General features: G+C 41.5%; 1 protein-coding gene across 3 annotated transcripts in view; it reads left to right on the forward strand.

Moving 5' to 3' along the window:
• Positions 1 to 6,899: 6,899 nt before the first annotated feature.
• ZFAND3 (zinc finger AN1-type containing 3) overlaps positions 6,900 to 20,489 on the forward strand; it is a 347,078-nt gene continuing 333,488 nt past the window's right edge. The window contains exon 1 of one of the 3 annotated variants that reach the window (XM_090282337.1): positions 6,900 to 7,043. In XM_090282337.1, coding sequence (XP_090138463.1) covers positions 6,973 to 7,043 — 71 coding nt within the window. In that variant the 5' untranslated portion in view covers positions 6,900 to 6,972. The remainder of the gene's footprint in view (positions 7,044 to 20,489) is intronic. The other 2 variants (XM_090282336.1, XM_090282335.1) reach the window with 2 other exon arrangements.

A 20,489-nucleotide genomic window follows, 5' to 3' on the forward strand; every position in this document is an offset into this window, starting at 1 on the left:
ATCTCAGGACCTCTCAGCCTTCATAATTGCATAAGCCAAGCTCATATAACAAATCTCTCATATATATGGTAAATATAAATAAATAATATCACATATAGCTATATATACTTCATATATATAATTTTTTAATCTGTCTAACTATCTTTGGAGAACCCTAATACATTTAGCTACAAGACATTACTACAAAGCTATAAGCATAGATATGGAAGATGTTAAGATTTCTAAGTTAAAAATAATCAGCTAGAATATGCTATGTGTTGAGGCACCCCATTTATATAACCATATATAAATGAAAAGCCTGGAGGGCTCTATACCAAGCTGTTAACAAAGGGTATCTCAGAGGGGTGATATTTGAGAGGATTTTTATTTTCTCATTACTTGAATTTTTTCCCCACAAAGGTCAAGTATTTCTGAGAAAAACAATATTTCCATTCTTAAGAGATATTTAAAAGTCAGTAAAATCAAATTTCACACCAAAATGGGTGTGAGCAGCAGGGAAATGAGCAATTGCTTCAAGAACATGAGAGCATGGGACATGAAGTGGCAGTATTTTCTCCTCTCCTCTGCTCTCTTTCCTATTCCACTCTTCATTTTATTTAATTTATTTTTAGCTTCCTGAGAAGGGTGGGAGAGGGTATGCTTAGTTGCTCTTCTTTTCTTTTGGCTCTGAGAATTTACCCAGGCATAGTGGACAATAAGTGATGAAAAGAATCAACTGAACATAAGAAAACTTGAGGACCAGAAGGAACCTTACAGAGGGTCTGGTCCAGCTATTTTAAAAAAAAAAAATCTTTTTTTTTTCTTTGACAAATCAAACCCAAGTGAGGGAGGAGAACAACTGGAAACCAGAATTCTTGCTCTGAGAACATGGTTTGAAAGCCACTCACCTAATCTAACCCAACCATTTTGCAGAAGGGTCTAAGGTCTTCTGCTCTTGGCAAACTGAACCACACATTCTTGAATCTACACAGGTGATTTGGAATGCATCTTTTCTAGACATTCAGAGGCTGAGCAGCTCGAGAATTAGGTAACAGGGTAAGGTGTCACTAGACAGGGTCTCTGTGTCCTGCCCAGATGAGAAATAGCCTGCTTTCTTTTTCCTGGCAGCTCAAGGCTTTTCCTTAAAAAAAAAAAAAAAAAAAAAAAAAAAAAAAAGGATTATTAAAACCAGCACCCATTCTCCACAGGGTCCAGGGTGATAGAGAGTTCTCTGCTCCCAGGAGTGGGGGTCGTGTCAAGGGATACAAGAAAGAATAGCTGGATAAATAATTCAATGACAAGGCAAGGAACTCATAGAATTAGGGTTGCAATTAGGTTTGAAATCTAGAATTATATTTTACAGATAATATTAGGACTAGGATTAATATTGAGGCAAGGGGTTGAATTAGATGGGGATAATACCATGTTAGAATGAACTGTAATGATGAAAGGATTTGAACTGGGAATTAGAGAGGGTTGTGGGATAAGAGCTAGAATCGGAGTTGGAGGACCATCGCTCTCTCTCAGTCCTCTATTAGCTCCTCCTTTTTGGTTGTATCTTCTGGGGTTAAAGTCTTTGGACGCAGTATTACCAAGAAAGCAACCCCTTTGAACCTCTGATCTTGAGTCACCTGGCTTTTTCCCATACAACCTCTGTTGCTACTTCAAGGGCTCTGGGTGCTGAAGCATTAATATTATCTTTTACTAGACCCTACTGAGAATGTACATGGCTCCTTTTGGGCCATTGGTGATTGCAAACTACCTCCAAGAGTCACATCACAGGTTTTTCTAGAATGTAATCCACACTAGAAAATAGTTAAGACAATTATGACAAAAGCACTGTAGCCAATTACCCCTCACTTTAGTCTCCTAATTTGATGATGCCTTGACATTTTATGTCCTCTCTGAGCTTTTGGCTTACTAAATGCAATTGGTTCAAAGGCTCTTCATATAGAAACCTTGGAAACTAAGTGAAGAGTTAGCCAGCTATGAACACCATAAGATGAAGCAGATGAACACTGGGTCTCATTGCATACAACTACAGTGTGGTTGAAAAGCTCACAGTGGGTTTCAATTTTCAAGGGAAGGGGGTGGTTATGGAGACATTCCCCCAGGATAGTCTGATTAGGATGTCAATGTGAGAGGGAGGAGGTAGAAAGCAATCAGCAAATAAACATAGGGCCACACCTCTTTGCCCAGATCCTGAGACATCAAGGGGCACATCAGGGAAGGCTAGACCAGCTTTGCTGACATTGCTTTCAAAGGGGTGGTAAACCAATGTTACTTGAGCACCTACTGTGTGCCAGTCACCCTAAAGGGCCTTTCACATGCTTGACTGCATTTACAATTTCACAAATAATACTCAAATACATTCTATTGTTAAAAACAAACTCACCCATCTATAGCACTAATAGTATAAAAGCAGAAGTCATTCTCCATTCTACTCCCACCCCTTCTAATTCTTCAGTTCAGGGGTTTTCCTCCAGACTTTTGTTATGAATTTGCACATATATACATGCTGCAAAACCAGTTTGTTTTGTATGGCTTTTCAAAAATGATTAGTGGGGTTGCACAATATATATACTTTTATAACTTTAATACCCTGCTTAATTATGTACCTTAGAGATCTTTCCATGTTAACATACATACAGTTATAAAGTTGACCCTCGAATAACAAAGGGGTTGGGGCACCTAACTTGCCCCCATGCAGTAGAAAATCCACATATAAATTTTGACTCCTCTAAAATCTGTTGATCAGCAGCCTTACCAATAACGTAAACCATTGATTAATAAATTATTGTGCCTTTTTATTCATTCAACAAGTTTATTAAATTTCTTACCAAATGTGCCTGGGCATTGAACAAAATAAACATGATCTGTGCCCTGACATGTGTGATTCAGTTGGTTGGGTGTTGTCCTGCAAACTGAACGGTTGTTGGTTTGATATCCTGTCAGGGCATATGTCTGGGTTGTGGGCTTGACCGGATCAATGTTTCTCTCTCACATCAGTGTTTTTCACCCTCTCTCTCCCTCTATTCTCCTCTCTTTAAAAATAAATAAATAAAATCATAGACAAAAAACAAAACCCAGATATAATCTTTGGAGAGGAGACACACAAATATTTAATTATAAACTGTGAAAGGTGCTACAAAGAAAAACGGTGCTAGAGAAGATAAACACGGGGAAACAATTTTAACTGGTGCTGAGGGGTCAGTGAAGACTTCTTTGACAGAGTGTCTTTTAAATTTAGGCTTGAAATAGTTTAAGTAGGACTTAATTTGTTGGAGAATTCTTGACCATGCCCATTGTTCTTTATGCTTTGAATTCCAGGCTGCAATTTATTCCTTTTTTGGTGGTAGACACCTTTTGGAATTTTTGCCAAGAACATAACTGACCTTTGAGAACTGCAGGCTGTAAGATGGGCCTCTGGTTGTCACATCTGCATTACAAAACCAAGAGCCTTGACAACATATTACAGTATTCCCTCACTTATCACAGGTATTGTGTTCTAGACCACCCCGCGATAGGTGAAAATCCGCGAAGTAGGAACCTTACATTTATTTTAGTATTTATATATATTTTAAGGCTTTATAAAACCTTCCCACACACTTATAAACTGTTCCCAGTCCCTTAGTAACCTTTTCCACATTTTTATAAACACTATTTATGTTCTTAAACATATTCTACGCTCTTAAACCTACATAACTTTAACAACACACGTATACAGTACCACAAAATCCCGCAATATAGCAAAAAATCCACGATAAATAATTAAATATAATATTTTTAAAAATCCCGCGATACAGTGAGGCCGCGATAAGTGAACCGCGATATAGAGAAGGACTACTGTACTCCACTGGCTAAAAGTAACTACACCTAGAATAGACAATCTAACATAAGCTAGACCAATTGGGATTCATAGATATGAATTAATGTCTGCTGGTTCTTGAAGTGAGGCTAGACACGCTTGGAGAGTCAGGTTCTACAGTGTTCCCAGAGAAGCAGTGGAAGTAAGTCTGCAGAAGGCAAGAAGCAGCTCTGTAGAGAGAGGCAGAGATGTTAGAACATTTGGCCACAGAGAAAGAATGAAGGAATAGCTACTTGGCTTCCTGTTGATATTTTAGATCCTTGTTCCAGTACTTCATGAGATTGTGTTGCTCTCTATGCCCCTGGGTTCTATAAGATTATTTCCTTCAATAATTTTTTTTTCCCACAAAGAAGTTTCAGTGGGTTTCGTTACTTGCAGACAAAAAGAGCCTTGACTAAAAACGGCTTTTATCAGATTTGGTCTCCTGCTCAGCAAGCATAGATTGAGTTTGCTTTAATCTGATAGAAGTTTGGGGACCACACAAGTCCACAGAGAATGAACAAACAGAATGGCATACATATAAATAAAATAATAACATTTGGTCATAAAATTAATCTAGGTAATACCCTGTGAGCCTCTTGTATTCCCACTGGGTTGAGGGTACATTGCAGCTACATCTAAAAGCCAATCCTTTTGGAGTTAGATTGTTTGAGAAGAGATAAATGTAAATTTCTTGGTCCTATAATGGAGATTATGTGCGCAGATGAAGGAGGGGCCAATTCTGCCTTGTCAGAGTATGAAAGACATTGAAGAGGTACCATGTGCCTAAAGTAGGAGTGTGCTGGGCAAGAGAGAGGAAGGATGGTTGGGGCAAAGGAGAATAGGAGGGATAAGGCCTTCGGAAATACAGGGTACTCCATAAACGTTTAAGTTGAATAAATGGCAAGCAGACAGGCAGGCAAGTGGTTTGTAAGATGAAAAATCACATTTTATATTAAAATTTCCTGTTGGTTTTAGGGTTTCCTTTCCCATACAGAAAAGAAAATCAAGATGTCAATAGAGAGTCTACTTAATCTCAGTTTGTTAAACTCATAGGCTCTAAGTCTTCAACAAATGTGGCAATGTTATGTCAGTTTAAGTGAAGATTTAAGGGCAACATGAATCCAATGAGAGTTAGGTGTGCTAAAAGGTTTCATCCGTTCTATGGACTTCTGACATACTTATTGAAAATTTGTGAAAATCCATAAAGTCGAAACTAAATATTGCACAAAACAAATCAGCACTCATATTTTTGGGTGATTTGGCTTTAAATGGCTTGATTTTTACAATCATTGTCTTCATCATCAACATTATCTTTAGGAAGAGGCTAAGCTAAATATGATCTTTGCTCTTTAGAGGCCAAAAGAAGTGACATCAATGTTAACAAGTCCACAGAACATGCACAAACAGAACCGTATACAGAAATAAAATATTAACATTTGGTAATAGAATTAATCTGGTATCTCCACTGGATCAGGGGCACCCAGCAGTATTTCTAAGAGCCGGGAAGCCTTCTTTCCTGGAAGTATCAGGGACTTAGAAGTTCGCCCATAAGGGCCTCAGCTGTGCTTCAACTCTTCAGGAGGTCTGGTGAAAGTTTCCTCCGTGTTGAAATTAGTCACCAACAATCGCCTTCTGAGTATGTTTGGCTGGAGCTCAGAATAAGTTCAGAATCCAAGACAGTGAGAGCCAAAGGGCTCATTTTCTTAGCGGTTCAAACTTCTTTGGTCACTCATCAATTTCCACCACTGATTCGGTCATAGCTCCCTCCCCTTCAAAATCCAAGTAAGTCCACTCTAGGCAGAAGAGAGGTTCTCTCGGCCGAGGCATAAGGAGTGGACTTGCGTCTCCGAGGCTGGGGGGTACCGAGAGGGTAGGAGGCGCACGGAACCTGACCTGGACACTACCCTCCCGCCCTTGTTGGGGAGGAGGCGGGGAGGACCATTTCCCATAAGTTCATTACTGCCTAAAGGAGACCAGCTCCTCGGGTGAAACTGGAAGAATGGGTCGGTGTGAGGGGACGGGGAAGAAAGAGAGATTTCCAGGGGGTTGGCAGTTTGTGGAGAAATACTCCGTGGTACCACCCAGGATCGAGAGCAGCCGGTTCAAGGACCTCTCCAGCAGATGGATGACACCAGAAGTCCCCAGAGAAACCGAAACACACTTCCGGGTTTGGAAGCACTCACCCTCCCGGTACCCCGTTAGGGGGTCTTTAGGCGCATGCGCAGCGCTTGGTCCCCGCTCTGGGACTGGCCCAACTTACCCTAAACAAGTAATCTGCTCCTCTCCCTCCCACTTGGGGCATACCATTCACATTTGGGGGGACGGGGTCGCAACGTGCCCCTGAGTACTCAAATCTGCTCCCCCACCTTCAGATGTGAGGGTGAGGGTAGGTAAGTTTGCCTCAGATTTTAAAAGTTCCAAGAATATGAAAGCCTCAGAGGCCCATCCCCAGTGACAGCCGGCCGCTCTTCGTTTGCTAACAGATCCATACTCTTCCTCCGAGGCGCTGAACAATGTGGCACGCCCGGATCCCAGCTGATCAGCTGCTGGGCTTTGGCAGCGGCTCCCCTGGGCGAGACCATTGTGACTTCTTGGGAGGGGTGCCTGAGAAGGGGTGGGGGCGGAGCGGCCATTGTCCGGTCAGCGCAGCCTCCAGGGGAGGGGAGAGCGAGCGGGGCCTGGAGCTTCATTGCGGCCGCTGCTGCGCCGGAGCCGGCGGTGGGGCTCAGGTCCTTCCCAGCGCCGCCGCACGGGACACCGTTCTGGCTGGGAGCGGCTGTGGGAGCCGCCGAGGGCACTGGGTCTTCCCTCTCCCCCCACTCTCCGCCCTGTGGTCCTGGGTTCAGCCGCACGCCCCTCCTCCTCCTCAGCTCCCCTCCCTCTACTCTCCGCACCTCCCCGGTCCCCCGTCTCCACTGGCCTAGTGGTGCGGCCCGCCTCCAGCTGACCGGCCTGGAATCCCGGCTAAGAGCCCCGGACTTGCGCCCGCCAGCGCGCCCGCTCCCTCCCCCTCCCCCCCGCCCCGAGCCCCCCGCGGTCGCCACCACCGCTGCCGCCGCCGCCTCCGCCTCCTCCGAGCGGGGCCCAGGCCCAGCCACCGCCACCGCTGCCGCCGAGCCTCGCTGCCGCCGCCGCCGAGCACGATGGGAGACGCCGGGAGCGAGCGCAGCAAAGCGCCGAGCCTGCCGCCTCGCTGTCCCTGCGGCTTCTGGGGGTAAGCGCCCGACCGTGTGGGGGCTGGGGCCAGGGGCGCGGGTGCAGGGGCTTCCTAGGCGCGCCTCCGGGCCCGAACCCTGGGGGCTGGGCCCAAGCCGGGCCTACGAGGAGGAGGCAGGGGCCGAGTCCTGGCGAGGGCTGTCGGGTGGGGACTGGGGGTGGACAGAGAAGGCGCTACTGCCCGGGGTGCACCGCCGCCCGCTGGGACTCGCCTGCTCGAGGCTCGGGCCAGCCGTGACCGCCCGGGCCACGGGTGAGGGGGGCTGGGCAGTGGGGAAGGATGAGGGGGTGGTGTTGGCACCTTCAGTGGAGCTGGGGGTTCCCCCTTTCCTTGGTATGTGGAGGCCAGCCCTTCATCCCCCCTTTCCCTCCTTGATTTGAGTTGCTGCCCAGGCACCAGGAGGGTATTTCCTCTGACTTTTTCACCTCTGCTCCTCCCTGTCCCCCGGAGACTTGCATCATCACTTCCTAAATTATTTCCCAGTGCCCCATTTGCTTTTAGGAAATTGCTCGCACGTCACCCATTTTTAAAAATCGAGAACAGAGTCCAGGCTGAGGTAAAGTTATAGGACTGTTGAGGTCTCTTTTATTTGAAACACGTTTCAGAAGATCTGTAAAATTTTCTGTCAAAAACAAACAACTCATGTCAGCCTGGCTTGGGAATGTGAAGACTCAATTTGCTTAATTGGCTCAGATTCCCTTCTCTCTCCGTTCTTTTTTTAATGATAAAAATACTCGCATTGGCCAGCTTACGTTATTACTTGGCTATGCTGTGTTAGAATGGAAAAATATGAGGTTATGAGGTGGGAAATCAACTTTCCCACCTATAGTTTTAAATTGGAACACTTGAGTTTCATAGATTGCCGCCCCTCTTACCTAACAGGTGCCTCCATAGTACCTGATGAGTCTAGTTCTATTGTAAGGAAACTGGAAGATTTAGGAAGTTTATATTAATGTAGGTTACTGTGGAATTTGTCAAATCCAAGGGGTATGATGAAGAAATAGTGTCTAATTTTCTCACCTTTCTGCCTTTTATTGAAAAATTTCAGTGGAAGGACATTAGTAAAAAATAAGTTGTGAATTACCAAAAAGTTCTGAAGATGTGAAAATAGGTTTTATAATCTTCCCTTCTTTTTTGACTTGAAAATAATAATTGGGTTTTGCTAAGTGCTATCTTGGACAGTGAGTCCACAAGAATCTTACGAAATCTTATCTCTTTATTTATAGATGGGGAAACAGGCTTAGAGAAGGTGGATAACTTGCCCCGTGCATATGGGAGTTTAGAGTTGAGCTGGTGAACTCTTTAGAGTGCTTATTACCATCACGTTTATGACATCAGTCTTCAGCCCTGGAAAAATCTGATGTCACAAGCCTCAGATTATAACTCATTATAAGAAGACATGTGGCTCAAAGAAAGTAGCTGCCAGTGGCAACTAATGCCCAGGATGTATCAGAGGTCTGTGTCCTGGCAACATGTTTATGTTCTTGGGGCCATTATCATGAGTGGAACCCTGTTGGGACATGAAGGACATATCAAAATTTAGAAATAAGGAATTGGAGTAGCCTTCTTTAGCCAGCAGAGTTCTGAGTAATGCCAAGAATTTGGTAATGGAGAGAGGGACAGACTAATGCCATACTTGGCCTTTAAGCAATCAGGGCTGCTTATTTTGTTATATTGCACTTCTTATGAACTGCAATTTGCCTAACAGGAGTAGTCATCACAAAACTAATATTTTTATGGTGAAAACTGTTCTTTTTTTTTTTTTTTTTTAAGTGTTCCTTTAAATATGTAATGTTTTAACCTTTCCTCTAAAGGTGTTTGTAGGCACCTGTGTAGTTTGCATTTTATACCAAAGTATAATGAAATTGCTACCTACTTTCCAGTATATCTTAACTGACTTCAAACATGTTTCCTTTAATGCATGGATGACGTTCATGTTATATTTATTAAGTAAACTGAGAATATAGTCAAAAATTTTTGAGTGCCTCTGATGTAATAGTAGTCAAGGAGCACTGGCCCCATCCTCTGTGAGCAGGGACATACAGAAGTCAAGTGACAGTTACAATAATATGTGTTAGGATTGGTTCAGGTTATGATGGGGGAGGTAGAGGAAGGTAGCCTGGAAGAGGTGACACCAGCCTAGACCTGTAGGAGAGAATGCAAATAGGTAGGGAGAAGAGTGTTTCAGCAGAGAGAATAGATGGGTGAAGGCCTGGATGTGAGAGAGAGCACTGCACATTGGAAGAACTGAAAGTTCATTGGAGCTGATTGGTAGATTGTGAAGGGGGATCGCCTAGAGATGAGGCTTAGATGGCCAGGGCGATTGGTAATACAGAGCCCCAAAGGCAATGCTTAGGATTTTGGACTTTCATCCTGGGGAGCTATTGCACAGCCTTGAATGGGTAGTGATGTGATTTCCTTTAATTTGAAAGATTATTGGATCATCTTGAGAGTGGCCTGGGTTTGTGGATATGATTGTGTGTCTGTATGAATATGGTGTATTATATATGTTTGTGGGGTGTTGCCAGAGGTAACAGAAGACTTTTCAGGAGGAGTAATACAGGCTAGTGATGATGGTGGCCTGCACTTTTACAGAGGCCAGGGAGAATGGAGAGAAGTAGATAGATGTGAAAGCCATTCAGGAGGTATCTTGCCTTTTTCCTTCATTAAAATGAAGGAGAGTCTTTAGTTAGCAGTGCACTCTGGAAGCTGTAGGTCTGTAAAGTCAGTTAGCCAGGGCCCACACCCAGCCCTTTGCAGAGGAGCCTCTCAGCAGAATATTCTGGCACCAGGAGGCGAAAGGCATTTCCTTTAGGATTGCTCTTTTCTCCAGTGCCTTAGGCTGCAGGACTTGTTGTCCAGCATTGTCTAGTCAGGACACCAATCATGGCAGTTTGGTTAAATAGGAGAGCTTTGAGGTCTTTTTGTGGGAACACAATTAGAAAGGAGAATGCCAAGATACAAATGTGTTAGTGCTTTGAACACAAAGTTTCTAGTTCTCTCCCTCTTGGTTTACATTGTATAATTGTGTGTAGGTAATTTTTGAACCATTTAATAGGGAGACCATCTTTCCATTGGGAAACTTTGCTACCTTGGAAATTGTTGAACTAGAGTCATCAGGTACCATAGAAGCACCTTTTTATAAAACTTGGAAGTTGTTTGTATAAAACATACAATGTTTCTAGGTTAATGACCATAAACTATATTTTTCTCTGAGACAGGGACTTGAAACCTTTAATGAAATACGAACATTTTCTTATTTTAGGCAATCAGTCATCATGCAAAATACATCGTGATTTATAATTGTCAAATATGAAGTGAAATGGTCAATTAGTACATTTTCTTTTGTTGAAGTATACACTTAAAGAAACAAAATGTACAGAAATAAGTGGTATTAATTGAAACTACTTTTTAAGTTGTTTAGACATTTAAAATGTACTGAGATGTGTGGATTTTTCATATATTTTCAAAAGTTGTTGAAAGAGCAGACTTAGAATATTATTAAAAACACAGGAAGAAGACTAAGGCAATAAAAATATAGTGAGTGTATTATAGAATAATAGAAAAGATAATTAGGAAGGTTGGGGAAAGATGGGTTTTTTTTTTCTCATTCTACTTATTAAGTGTAAAAATCCAATTACTATTACCAATACTTTTACAATTGACAATCTATTATGATGTAATTTTATGAAAACTTTGGGAAATAACTGTTGCATCCATAAGTAAGTTTAGAGTAGATATAAGTGTTCAGTTTGGTATTTAGGGAATAATGGAGTATTTAAATAAGAAATTTATTGGGTAAACTATTCATTGTTTTGATAAAAAAGAAAAGAAGCTCTTTTTTCTAATGAATCATGTCATAAAAGATGTTAAACCAGTATATATTCTTTCGGTATGTAGGCCGACGCTCCAACCAACTGAGCCACCCTGGAAGGGCCAAATCAGTATATATTTATTGGAGAAATAGATTTTATTGGTATTTCACCTTTGTGATCTATTCTGTTGAAGCATTTTTTTTTTTACCAACTAGATCTGCTAGATAAGTAATAGATGTATTACTTTGAATAAAATGGGACTATGCATAGATCAAGAGTTGTCTCACAAAATAAATTCTATTCCTGAAATGGTTACAAGTAGAAAGTTGACTGAACATATAATATGATTTGTTTTATTCCATTTTACTTTTGAGAATCACAAGATAATTGAGTTACCCTAAGTAGGATCTATATACATATCTATATATCTAATTTTTCTTTTCCCCGAGCCTAGTCTTTGGGATTGATTAGATCTGTTTCTGTCACTTTGTGAGTCATCTGGGTAGTGAGCTTGGCTCCTAGCAGTGTGTGGCCCTCACACTCAGTTTGATTCTTCAGTCTCTGTCTCCCTGTTGGAACATGTTGTCACACGTCATTCAACCAGCTTAACCTGGGCTTTCAAGTTTATGTGAGCACAGCATGTCGTCGTCGGCAGCCGTCCGTCTCAAGAGACGATGGTGTAGCTTCTTAAGAGTCCATCTGCACCGCCGAGAATAGCTGTGCAGTCCGACTCGGGAGTGACATAGTAGCATCTGTCTCCTCCCGTGTTGAATCGACATCTTGCGATGACGCTGAAGCTACAGAGCCTGGGCAGGGTAATATGGAGGGTCTGCTGTTGCCCATGCAGCAGACCCCCCCTCTCTTCGCAGCTGAAGGGTCCAAGGGAAAGACGGAGTCGATACAGCTTGGGTTCAGGTGCGCCGCAGGAGTTGCCGGTGTTGACTACAACGTCAAACCGCCTTAGGGACTCCGGCTCCGGATTTTCTGTCAGGGTTTACTCCCTTAGCCTTTCCCCTGAAGAGGTATGCCGCAAGGCAGCGGAGGTTTTTTGGAGTCAGAGTTTTCCTTCTCTGATGTACCCTGACTGGAAGATCGAACCAGCGACACTTAGCTCGCAGGCCGACGCTCAATCCACTGAGCTAAACCAGCCAGGGCTGAGCACAGCATGAATCACTAGTTAATCAGTAGAATGTTCATTCCAGTGATGTCACTAATTATTCCTTGATTATAAAACCCCTTAAATATTCTCTTATAAAAAAAAAAAACAGCTTGTTTGTGCAGTTTTTCTTTGTGTCTTGGAGTATGGTGTGGACCTGAAGATACAACATGATTTAAGTGAAGTATTCACTGTCAATAAGTTTATCTACTTGCCCCGTTTTCCGGATTACATTTAGGTTATTCATAAAATAGGAACTTTGTCCCTTTTATGTGATGGAATACAGGGAGATTTTTTTTTTTAAGGAAAACATGAGGGAGATAATCGTTTTTCTTTTTAAGGAAAATTTGGTCTTTGTTTACATTGGTTTGAGGCAATATCTATTTAGATTTACTCTTCTGGTAATATCCTTTTCTCTCTCATCCTTTTCCATTCCAAAAAAGAGGGGTACCTAATACTTTAAGTCATACAGAAAAGTTTTGACTAAAATTTTTTTACAATCCTTAATGGTATTAAAGTTAACATTGGTCTTCACACATGAACTTTTTCCTAGCTGGAAAAATTAGAGGACTAGGAATTTTTTGAAATGAATAAAGTCCTTAAAAAATCCCCATTGTATTAAATATTGAGAACAGAGTGAGAATTAATGTAATTTAGATTTTAAAATTATGTTATAAGGAGGTTATATCTGTGCAAAGTGATGCAAAGTTTTGAAATCCTATAATAATCATAGATTAAGATTGAGGTTAAGAATTATTTCTTCATTTTGATGAAAGGTATCTCAACAAAGCTACATATCGGAAGCAACTGGTCACAAGTTAACACTTTAGTAATTTTAATGAAACACTTAAAAAAATCATCCAGATTCAGGCTATTTGGATGTTGTAGGACTTTGTGTCAGAGTGATTGCAAGAGAGGACCTTCCTTCCAACTGGGTGGATGAAAATATGTCAGTCCCTTCTTCTAGGATAGTGATTTTCAACTTTTTTCATCTTATGGCACACAAACCAATTACTAAAATTACGTGGCACACCAAAAAAAATTTTTTTTTGCTGATGTGACAAAAAAATAAATATAATTTTGATTTATTGACACCGGATGGCTCTTGTTGTGTAAGCTGTTGTCATTTTTTTCAGTTTGACGAACTAAGGAAATAGAGGTCAATGCCGCTATCTCAGTAGTCCCGTGTTGCATGTTTTAAAAATTCTTGTGGCACAGGTTCAGAATTGCCCGATTAGAGGCTATGAGAAACAGACCGATTCTGTTCTGGGCTGGGTCCCTATATAACAAGATTATGTTGCTGAATGAGATATTTAGGCATAAGGAAGAAACTTCCTGTTAATGCAGAAAGATTAAGCAACTTTATTATTTAAAGATTTTATTTATTTTTAGAGAGAGGGGAAGGGAGGAGAAAGAGAGAAAAACATCAATGTGTGGTTTGCCTCTCACATGTCCCCAATTAGGGACCTGGCCCCCAACCCAGGCATGTGCCCTGACACTGGGAATCGAACTGGAAACTCTTTGTGATTTGCAGGCTGGTGCTCAATCCACTGAGCCATACCAGCCAGGGCTAAGCAACTTTCTTTGAAAGGTTTAATAATCATACTTTAAGACCCTATTCTAAAATTGTGCAGTCCAGTATGGTAGCCACTAGCTAAATGTAGCAATTAAATATTATACTAATTAAAATTAAATAAAATTAAAATTTCATTTCTTTAGTCATATTAGCTACATTTTAAATACTCACTAGCTCAACAACTAGTGACTACAGCAGTCCCTCTATATTGTGGTTCACTTATCACGGCCTCACTGGATCGTGGGATTTAAAAAATATTATATTTAATTATTTATCACAGATTTTTCAGTATATTGCAGGATTTTGCGGTACTGCATACGTATATTGTTAAAGTTACGTAGGTTTAAGAGTGTAGAATATGTTTAAGAACGTAAGTAGTGTTTATAAAAGTGTGGAAAAGGTTAATAAGGGAGTGGAAAAGGTTAATAAGGGACTGGGAACGGTTTATAAGTGTGTGGGAAGGGTTTATAAAGCCTTAAAATATATATAAATACTAAAATAAATGTAAGGTTCCTACTTCGCGGATTTTCACCCATCGCGGGGTGGGGGTCTAGAACGTAATGCCCGCGATAAGTGAGGGAATACTGTATTGTATTGAGGAACGGATATAGAACACTTCATTCTCCCAGAATGTTCTGTTATACAGTGCTGTTCTAGAATGTTGACTAGATAGCAGCCAGGATATTTGAGCCTATTATTTTTTTTCTTTCCAGTCTTTTTGAGATATAGTTGACATTCAGCCTTATTTTCTTGTGAGTTCCCCAGATCCCTGTTTTCTCATACTTTGAAAATGAGGGATTTGTCCAATTTAACTCATGAGTTTCTTTCCAGCTCTAACATACTATTGATATTTTATTTCCATTGGGGGACGCAAATGCAATTGTTAATCCGGATTACTGGGAAGTGCTTCTTTGATCAGTTTTGGGAACTAAAAGTTCAGTACAAATTAGTCTGTAATTTGAACATTTTTTTTCATGTTAGCTTTTGAGTCCATCATATTTGCTCTTTTCTTCGCCCTATTAAATCTCAGAGGTCTATATAGGGAGGTGTTGGACTAATAGAGAATCTTTATTTTTTCCTGTGACTTTTGTAGAGGAATAATATTTGTTTTCACAAATGTAAATTTCATATGGCAGCTTTTGATATGTGGTTAGGGATAAGTGCATTGGATTTTCTGGTAAATTCAAGTCCTCTATACACAGTGGAAGGTGGGGTATATTGGAATATCCAGTAGTGGTGGGCAAAGCCAAATTGATCTCTGGTGTGTCAGGCTTGAGGAAATGGTACAAGATGAATGAAAGTGCAATGTCATCCCTGAGGTTAGTGGTCAGAGCTGCAAACTGTGCTGGATATCTGAGGCTGTGGTTGTAGCTGTTAACTAGAGGAAGGAAGAATGCAGTAGGAAGAAGATGCGGTACTAGCCAACTGCAACTGTTCATTCAACTGTACCAGGTGTCCTGTGTCATACATAGGCAGGTGTGATTTTGTATTAGGGAATGTCCTGGGAGAGGTCATGGATGCAGCTTGCTGGCCTGGGGTAGGAAGGGCAGATCACACTACACCACAGTATTTTGTGTTTCCAGTTTGTGGACAGGCTTTGTTTAGCCCCATTGCTGCCTCATGAATGATCTGGCAAACAAGTGAGGTTGGTGATGTACTTGGGACTTTTTGGGGAGTGCCTTTCCTCATTTTTTTCTGCTGATGTGGATGTGTGTAGTAAAAGCTGTTGATGTTTTATCTACTTCTTACATGCCAGTAAGTTGAAGTGCATATATATTAAATAATTATACTCTCAGCCACATTTCCTGAAAGAAGTATCTGACCACTCAGAAGTATCACAAATACTCCTCCTGCAGTCAGGTTCTTGGGCCAGGCATTTGATTTTCTGTTACATGCTTGCATTGGTCACATGAACACCACATGAGTTTTCTCTAGCCTGTGGTACCTAAGTGTAAGAGTGGGGACAAGCAAGGACTTGGAGACTATGGATTGGGTAGATGCCTTTACTAATCATGACTATGTGTTCATAGTCTGCCTTTTCAAGTCATCAATTCTCAATTTTCAACCCTTTCTAGGGTGTTTTGTATGGATGGATGTGCTGACAAAGTTATCTTCTGAAAGCATTTTTTTGACATATGAATAAGACACTAAGTAGATTGAATAATAAACTCATTCTTAAACTGGCCAGAAGTATATTAAACCAGCAAGAAATAATAAAAAATAAGCTTGAGGTTTGGGAGAAGGTGTGGTGTTTCTAGATTTATGATTTCTTGGTTTCTGACCTGGGGAGGCATGGATAGGGTTCTTAATTCTCTTCTTCAGAAAATGCCACTGAAATCCAGAACACCAGGTTTTTCCAGTCTTTGTGTGTCAGCATATGAAACTTAGCATAGTGTATACAAAATCTCCACAGTGTATGGCTTTACACAGTTTTATCTAGTTTGCTTTTCCCTTTTAACATAACACAAAGCTGTGCTACTCACCTTAAAAAATAAAGGTGTGTTCTTGGATGTTGATCCACAAAAAGTGCTTGCTTAGGGAAACTTGTGTTTTAATTCTTTTGTTGATTAGGGGGGCGGGGTGTGCATATTCCTGTAATCTCTGAGGCCTGTATTTCCTCTTTCTGTGTATAGGTCACTGTTAATTAGCTCTGCCTGTCATACATGTCGTCCCCCTTGGCCTGCCCCTCCAGTACTGTAGCACTGTTATGATGTGTTCAAACTGTGCATTTTATTTATGAGGCAGATATTTTTTTCCTTCAGTGCATATTGAGCAGGATGTAATCAAGGAACAGTTGCTTAAATGATACAGATAATCCTGAGTGTAAGTGTGGAGCATTACATGCTGTATACTAGAGTCTCTTTAGGAGTTTATAATCTCAATAATATCAGTATAGATTAATTTAGAAAATGATATCCACAGTGAAACCTGCTCTGAGATAGTATATGTCCCCAAAGACTCACGTGATTACCTTTTGTTTTGAACTGTCTAGTGACTAGATATTCTAATTCCATAGTTGGAAGCCGCCCCCTCAGTTTACTTGAGCAGTTTTTAGAAGATAAATTAGATGTGTTGTGTGTGTTTTTGGTTGGTGCTATGGATAGGAAGAATGGACGTGTTGGTTTTGTGTTTAAACATGGGTGTAGAAAAGTCACTTAGACAGATTTGTATTAGACACCAGGTTCAGAGGTGAGTTGGGAGAGGTAAGGACACAGAGGGTGGTCAAGGGGAATACTGGAGTGTGAGGGGGATGAGGATGGGGAAATGTGGTTGGAAGTGGTGTGGTTATTGAAAATGATAATGCTTTGTGGTCGCCAGCTCCCTGTCAGAATATGAGAGGTGGCTATATTGTTAAGTGCTAGTGAAACTAATGTGAACAGGTGATGGATGAGTTGAAGAAAACATTCTGTCTTGAGGTGTATTGTAGAATGTGTGGGCAGTGGACTTTTTTTTTTAAATTATTTTTTAAAAATTTTATTTTAACCCTTTTGAGTGCCAATGTTGCTGTGAGTGATGCTGACAAATTTTCCCAAAAGTGCGAGCATCGCCCCCAGCAACCTTTTTTTCGATGGCTGTAAATGTAAATAACAATGGAATAATTTGTATTTTATGTTTCGCCCTCTTTTTTTTGTACGTCAGGTTATATATTCATATAATTTCTTCTCATGTTGATCCAAATTTCGGATAATGCACGGCACTCAAAGGGTTAAGTATATTTTATTGATTATGTTGTGACAGTAGTTCCAGTTTTTTTCCCTCTGCTCCCCTCTGCTCAATACCCCCCTTCTCTCCAGCAATCCCACCCCCCTTAGTTCATGTCCATGGGTCATGCATATAAGTTCTTTGACTTCACCCTTTCCTATATTATTCTTAACTCCCCCCCTGTCTATTTTGTACCAACCGATTATGCTTCTTAGTCCCTGCACCATTTCCCCATTTCTCCCCCTTCCCCCTCCCAGCTGATAACCCTCCAAATGATCCCCATACATATGATTCTGTTCCTATTCTGGTTTGCTTAGTTGGATTTCGTTTTTATTTTTTAGATTCAGTTGTTGATAGTTGTGAGTTTGTTGTCATTTTAATGTTCATAGTTTTGATCTTTTTCTGAAATAAGTCCCTTTAACATTTCATATAATAATGGGTTGGTGATGATGAACTCCTTTAACTTTACCTTGTCTGGGAAGCACTTCATCTGCCTTTCCATTCTAAATGATAGTTTTGCTAGATAGAGTAATCTTGGTTGTAGGTCCTTGCTTTTCATCACTTTGAATACTTCTTGCCAGTCCCTCCTTGCCTGCAAAGTTTCTTTTGAGAAATTAGCTGATAGTCTTATAGGCACCCCTTTGTAGGCAACTCTCTGCTTTTCTCTTGCTGCTTTTAAGATTCTCTCTTTATCTTTCACCTTTGGCATTTTAATTTTGATGTGTTTTGGTGTGGTCCTCTTTGGGTCTAGCTTGTTTGGAACTCTGCTTCCTGGAGTTGTATGTCTGTTTCCTTTGCAAAATTTGGGAAGTTTTCCTTCATTATTTTTTCACATAAGCTTTCAATTTCTTGCTCTTCCTCTTCTCCTTCTGGCACCCCTATGATTCAGATGTTGGCATGTTTAAAGTTGCCCCAGAGGTTCCTATGCCTCCCTTCATTTTTTCCAATTTTTGTTTCCTCATTCTGCACTGGTTGACTGTTTTCTTATTTCTCATGTTCCAAATCATTGATTTGAACCCTATTTTCTTTTCCTTCACTGTTGGTTTTGTGTGGATTTTCCTTCGTTTCATTTAGCATAGCCTTCACTTCTTTCCTTATACGTTTACCATACTGAAGCATATCTGTCAAGCTTTTGAGCATCTTTGTCACCAGTGTTTTGAATTCTACGGTCTGTTGAGCTGGCTATCTCCTCATTGCTTAGTTCTCCCACTGGAACCTTGATCTGTTCCCTCTTTCTTCTTCCCATACTTCTCTGTCTCCTCATCTTGACAGGCTCCTGTGTTTGTTTGCCTCTGTGTCTTAGGTAGAGCTGTCCACCTGTTACGTTGTAAGGGATGAAACCTTGAGGTATTTGTCAGTACAGGGCAACCCGTTTAACCACGTTGTGGTGCTGTATGTGGGGAAGGGGTCTGAGTGGGAACAATGCTGCTTGCTAAGCACTCACCCCCTTTCCAGGCACTTCTCCCACTTCTGTATGGGACTGGCGTCTCTAACTGTTGCCCTGGCCTTTGTTCCCAGAGTGGATGGGTCTGCGGATGTTCTAGGACTGTAGGGGCCCTTTAAACAAGTGGACTCTGTGTAGAGTCTAGCAGTTTCTTTCTCTGCCCCAACCACTGGTTTGCACAGTCAGAAGCAATGAGGCTTTATTTTCCCCAGTGCTGGAACCGTGAGCTGTGCAGTCTGGTCTGTTGCTGGGAGCACTCCCCAGGTGTCCCTCCCTAGTTTGTAAAAAGTGTGACCGCGCTTTCTGTTGGCCTGCCACTGCTGCCGCCACCAAACCACATCATTTCTGCCCCAGCTCCACCCCTCCTACCTGTCTGGATGAGTATTTCTTCTTTATATCTTTGTTTGGACTTCCATGCAGCTCAATTTTCTGGAACTTCTGGTTGTCTCTAGTTTTGAGGTAGTTGTATTCCTTCTTAGTTGTGGGGAGAGACGCAGCGTGTCTCAGGGCAGTGGACTTTTATGGGGAAGTTTTAAAGATGATAGAGTAAGAGCTGTGGTGCAATTCCAAACTAAAATTTAGTGGAAATGGCAACATCTTTCAGCATAATTGGTGTTCCATCTGTTAGAACCCCATGGGCTCTTTCTTCTGCTAAGCCCAAAGGCACCTTCTCAGCCAGATAAAGGATGGTGTTTTTCGGTGTCTCTTTGTAGCAGGGCGTGGAGACTCAATATACCTTTTTTTTTTAATTGGGATTGCCACAATAGATTCATTCCTTGGGACTGATTTTTGTCTCCCTTTCCAACCCCCATCTTCTGGTTTACTTGTTCTTGGAAAAAGAACTCTCACAAGCCCTTCTCTTTTAAAAGATTTTGCAACTAATACATATGGGGGAGGTTGTATTAAATCTTGAAGAATTTATTAGTAGTACTGCCTAGGGAATAAGACCTTTCTCTCATTTGCTGAGAAGCTAATGAAGGGGCCCTCTCATCAAACCCCAAGCTTTTCCAAAAAATGCCTTCAAGGAGGAAGGGCATGTTGATCTCCAGAAAACCAGCTGTGCTCAGTGAGTAGGCACGGGCTTTAGAATCAAAGTCCTGGGTTTAAAAGTTGACTTTATAACTTTATGACTTTGGGCAGTTTACCACTCTGCCTCTTTATCTTCAAAATGGAATATCTTAGAGTTGTTTTGAGATTTGGTGAGCTCTATGCCTGTCAAGCCCTCTGCACAGTGCCTGACCATGGTAATTACATTTATTAAGGGCTAACTTCTCAGCCTTGAATGAAGGAGCATTGGTAGCAGATTAATAGATGCAGAACTATCTTGCCTCAACGGAGCAGTTTGAATTTGTGGTAATTCTCAGACCAGTGCTACTTAGTTGATGAGGTTTCTGGCCAGCCTTTGGCCACTTTGGCTCTTTTCCAGAGCCAGTCCCTTGTTCAGCAAGCATTTGGTAAGCACTCTATTGTGTCTTGAGCTCTGCTAGGAATGAAAAACCCTGCTCTGGCTTTTGTCCTAAGAAAGCTAGAAGGGGAGGCAGAGTAAAAACCTGACAAAGGATCATGAGGAAAGACTTGCTGTGGGAATTCATCGCAGAGTACTGTGAGAGCACTGGCAGGGCATCTTCCCGAGACTGGGAGTGGCCAGGAGAGTTTCTCTGGGGAGATGTTATGAAAGATGAGCAGAAGGTAACCATGTGAAGATAGTGAGGGAGGGCTTTCCAGGCAGAGGGAACAGCTTGTGCAAAGG

This window comes from Furipterus horrens, unplaced genomic scaffold, assembly GCF_987537825.1.
Source record: "Furipterus horrens unplaced genomic scaffold, mFurHor1.1.pri manual_scaffold_6, whole genome shotgun sequence".
NCBI classification, from domain to species: Eukaryota; Metazoa; Chordata; class Mammalia; order Chiroptera; family Furipteridae; genus Furipterus; species Furipterus horrens.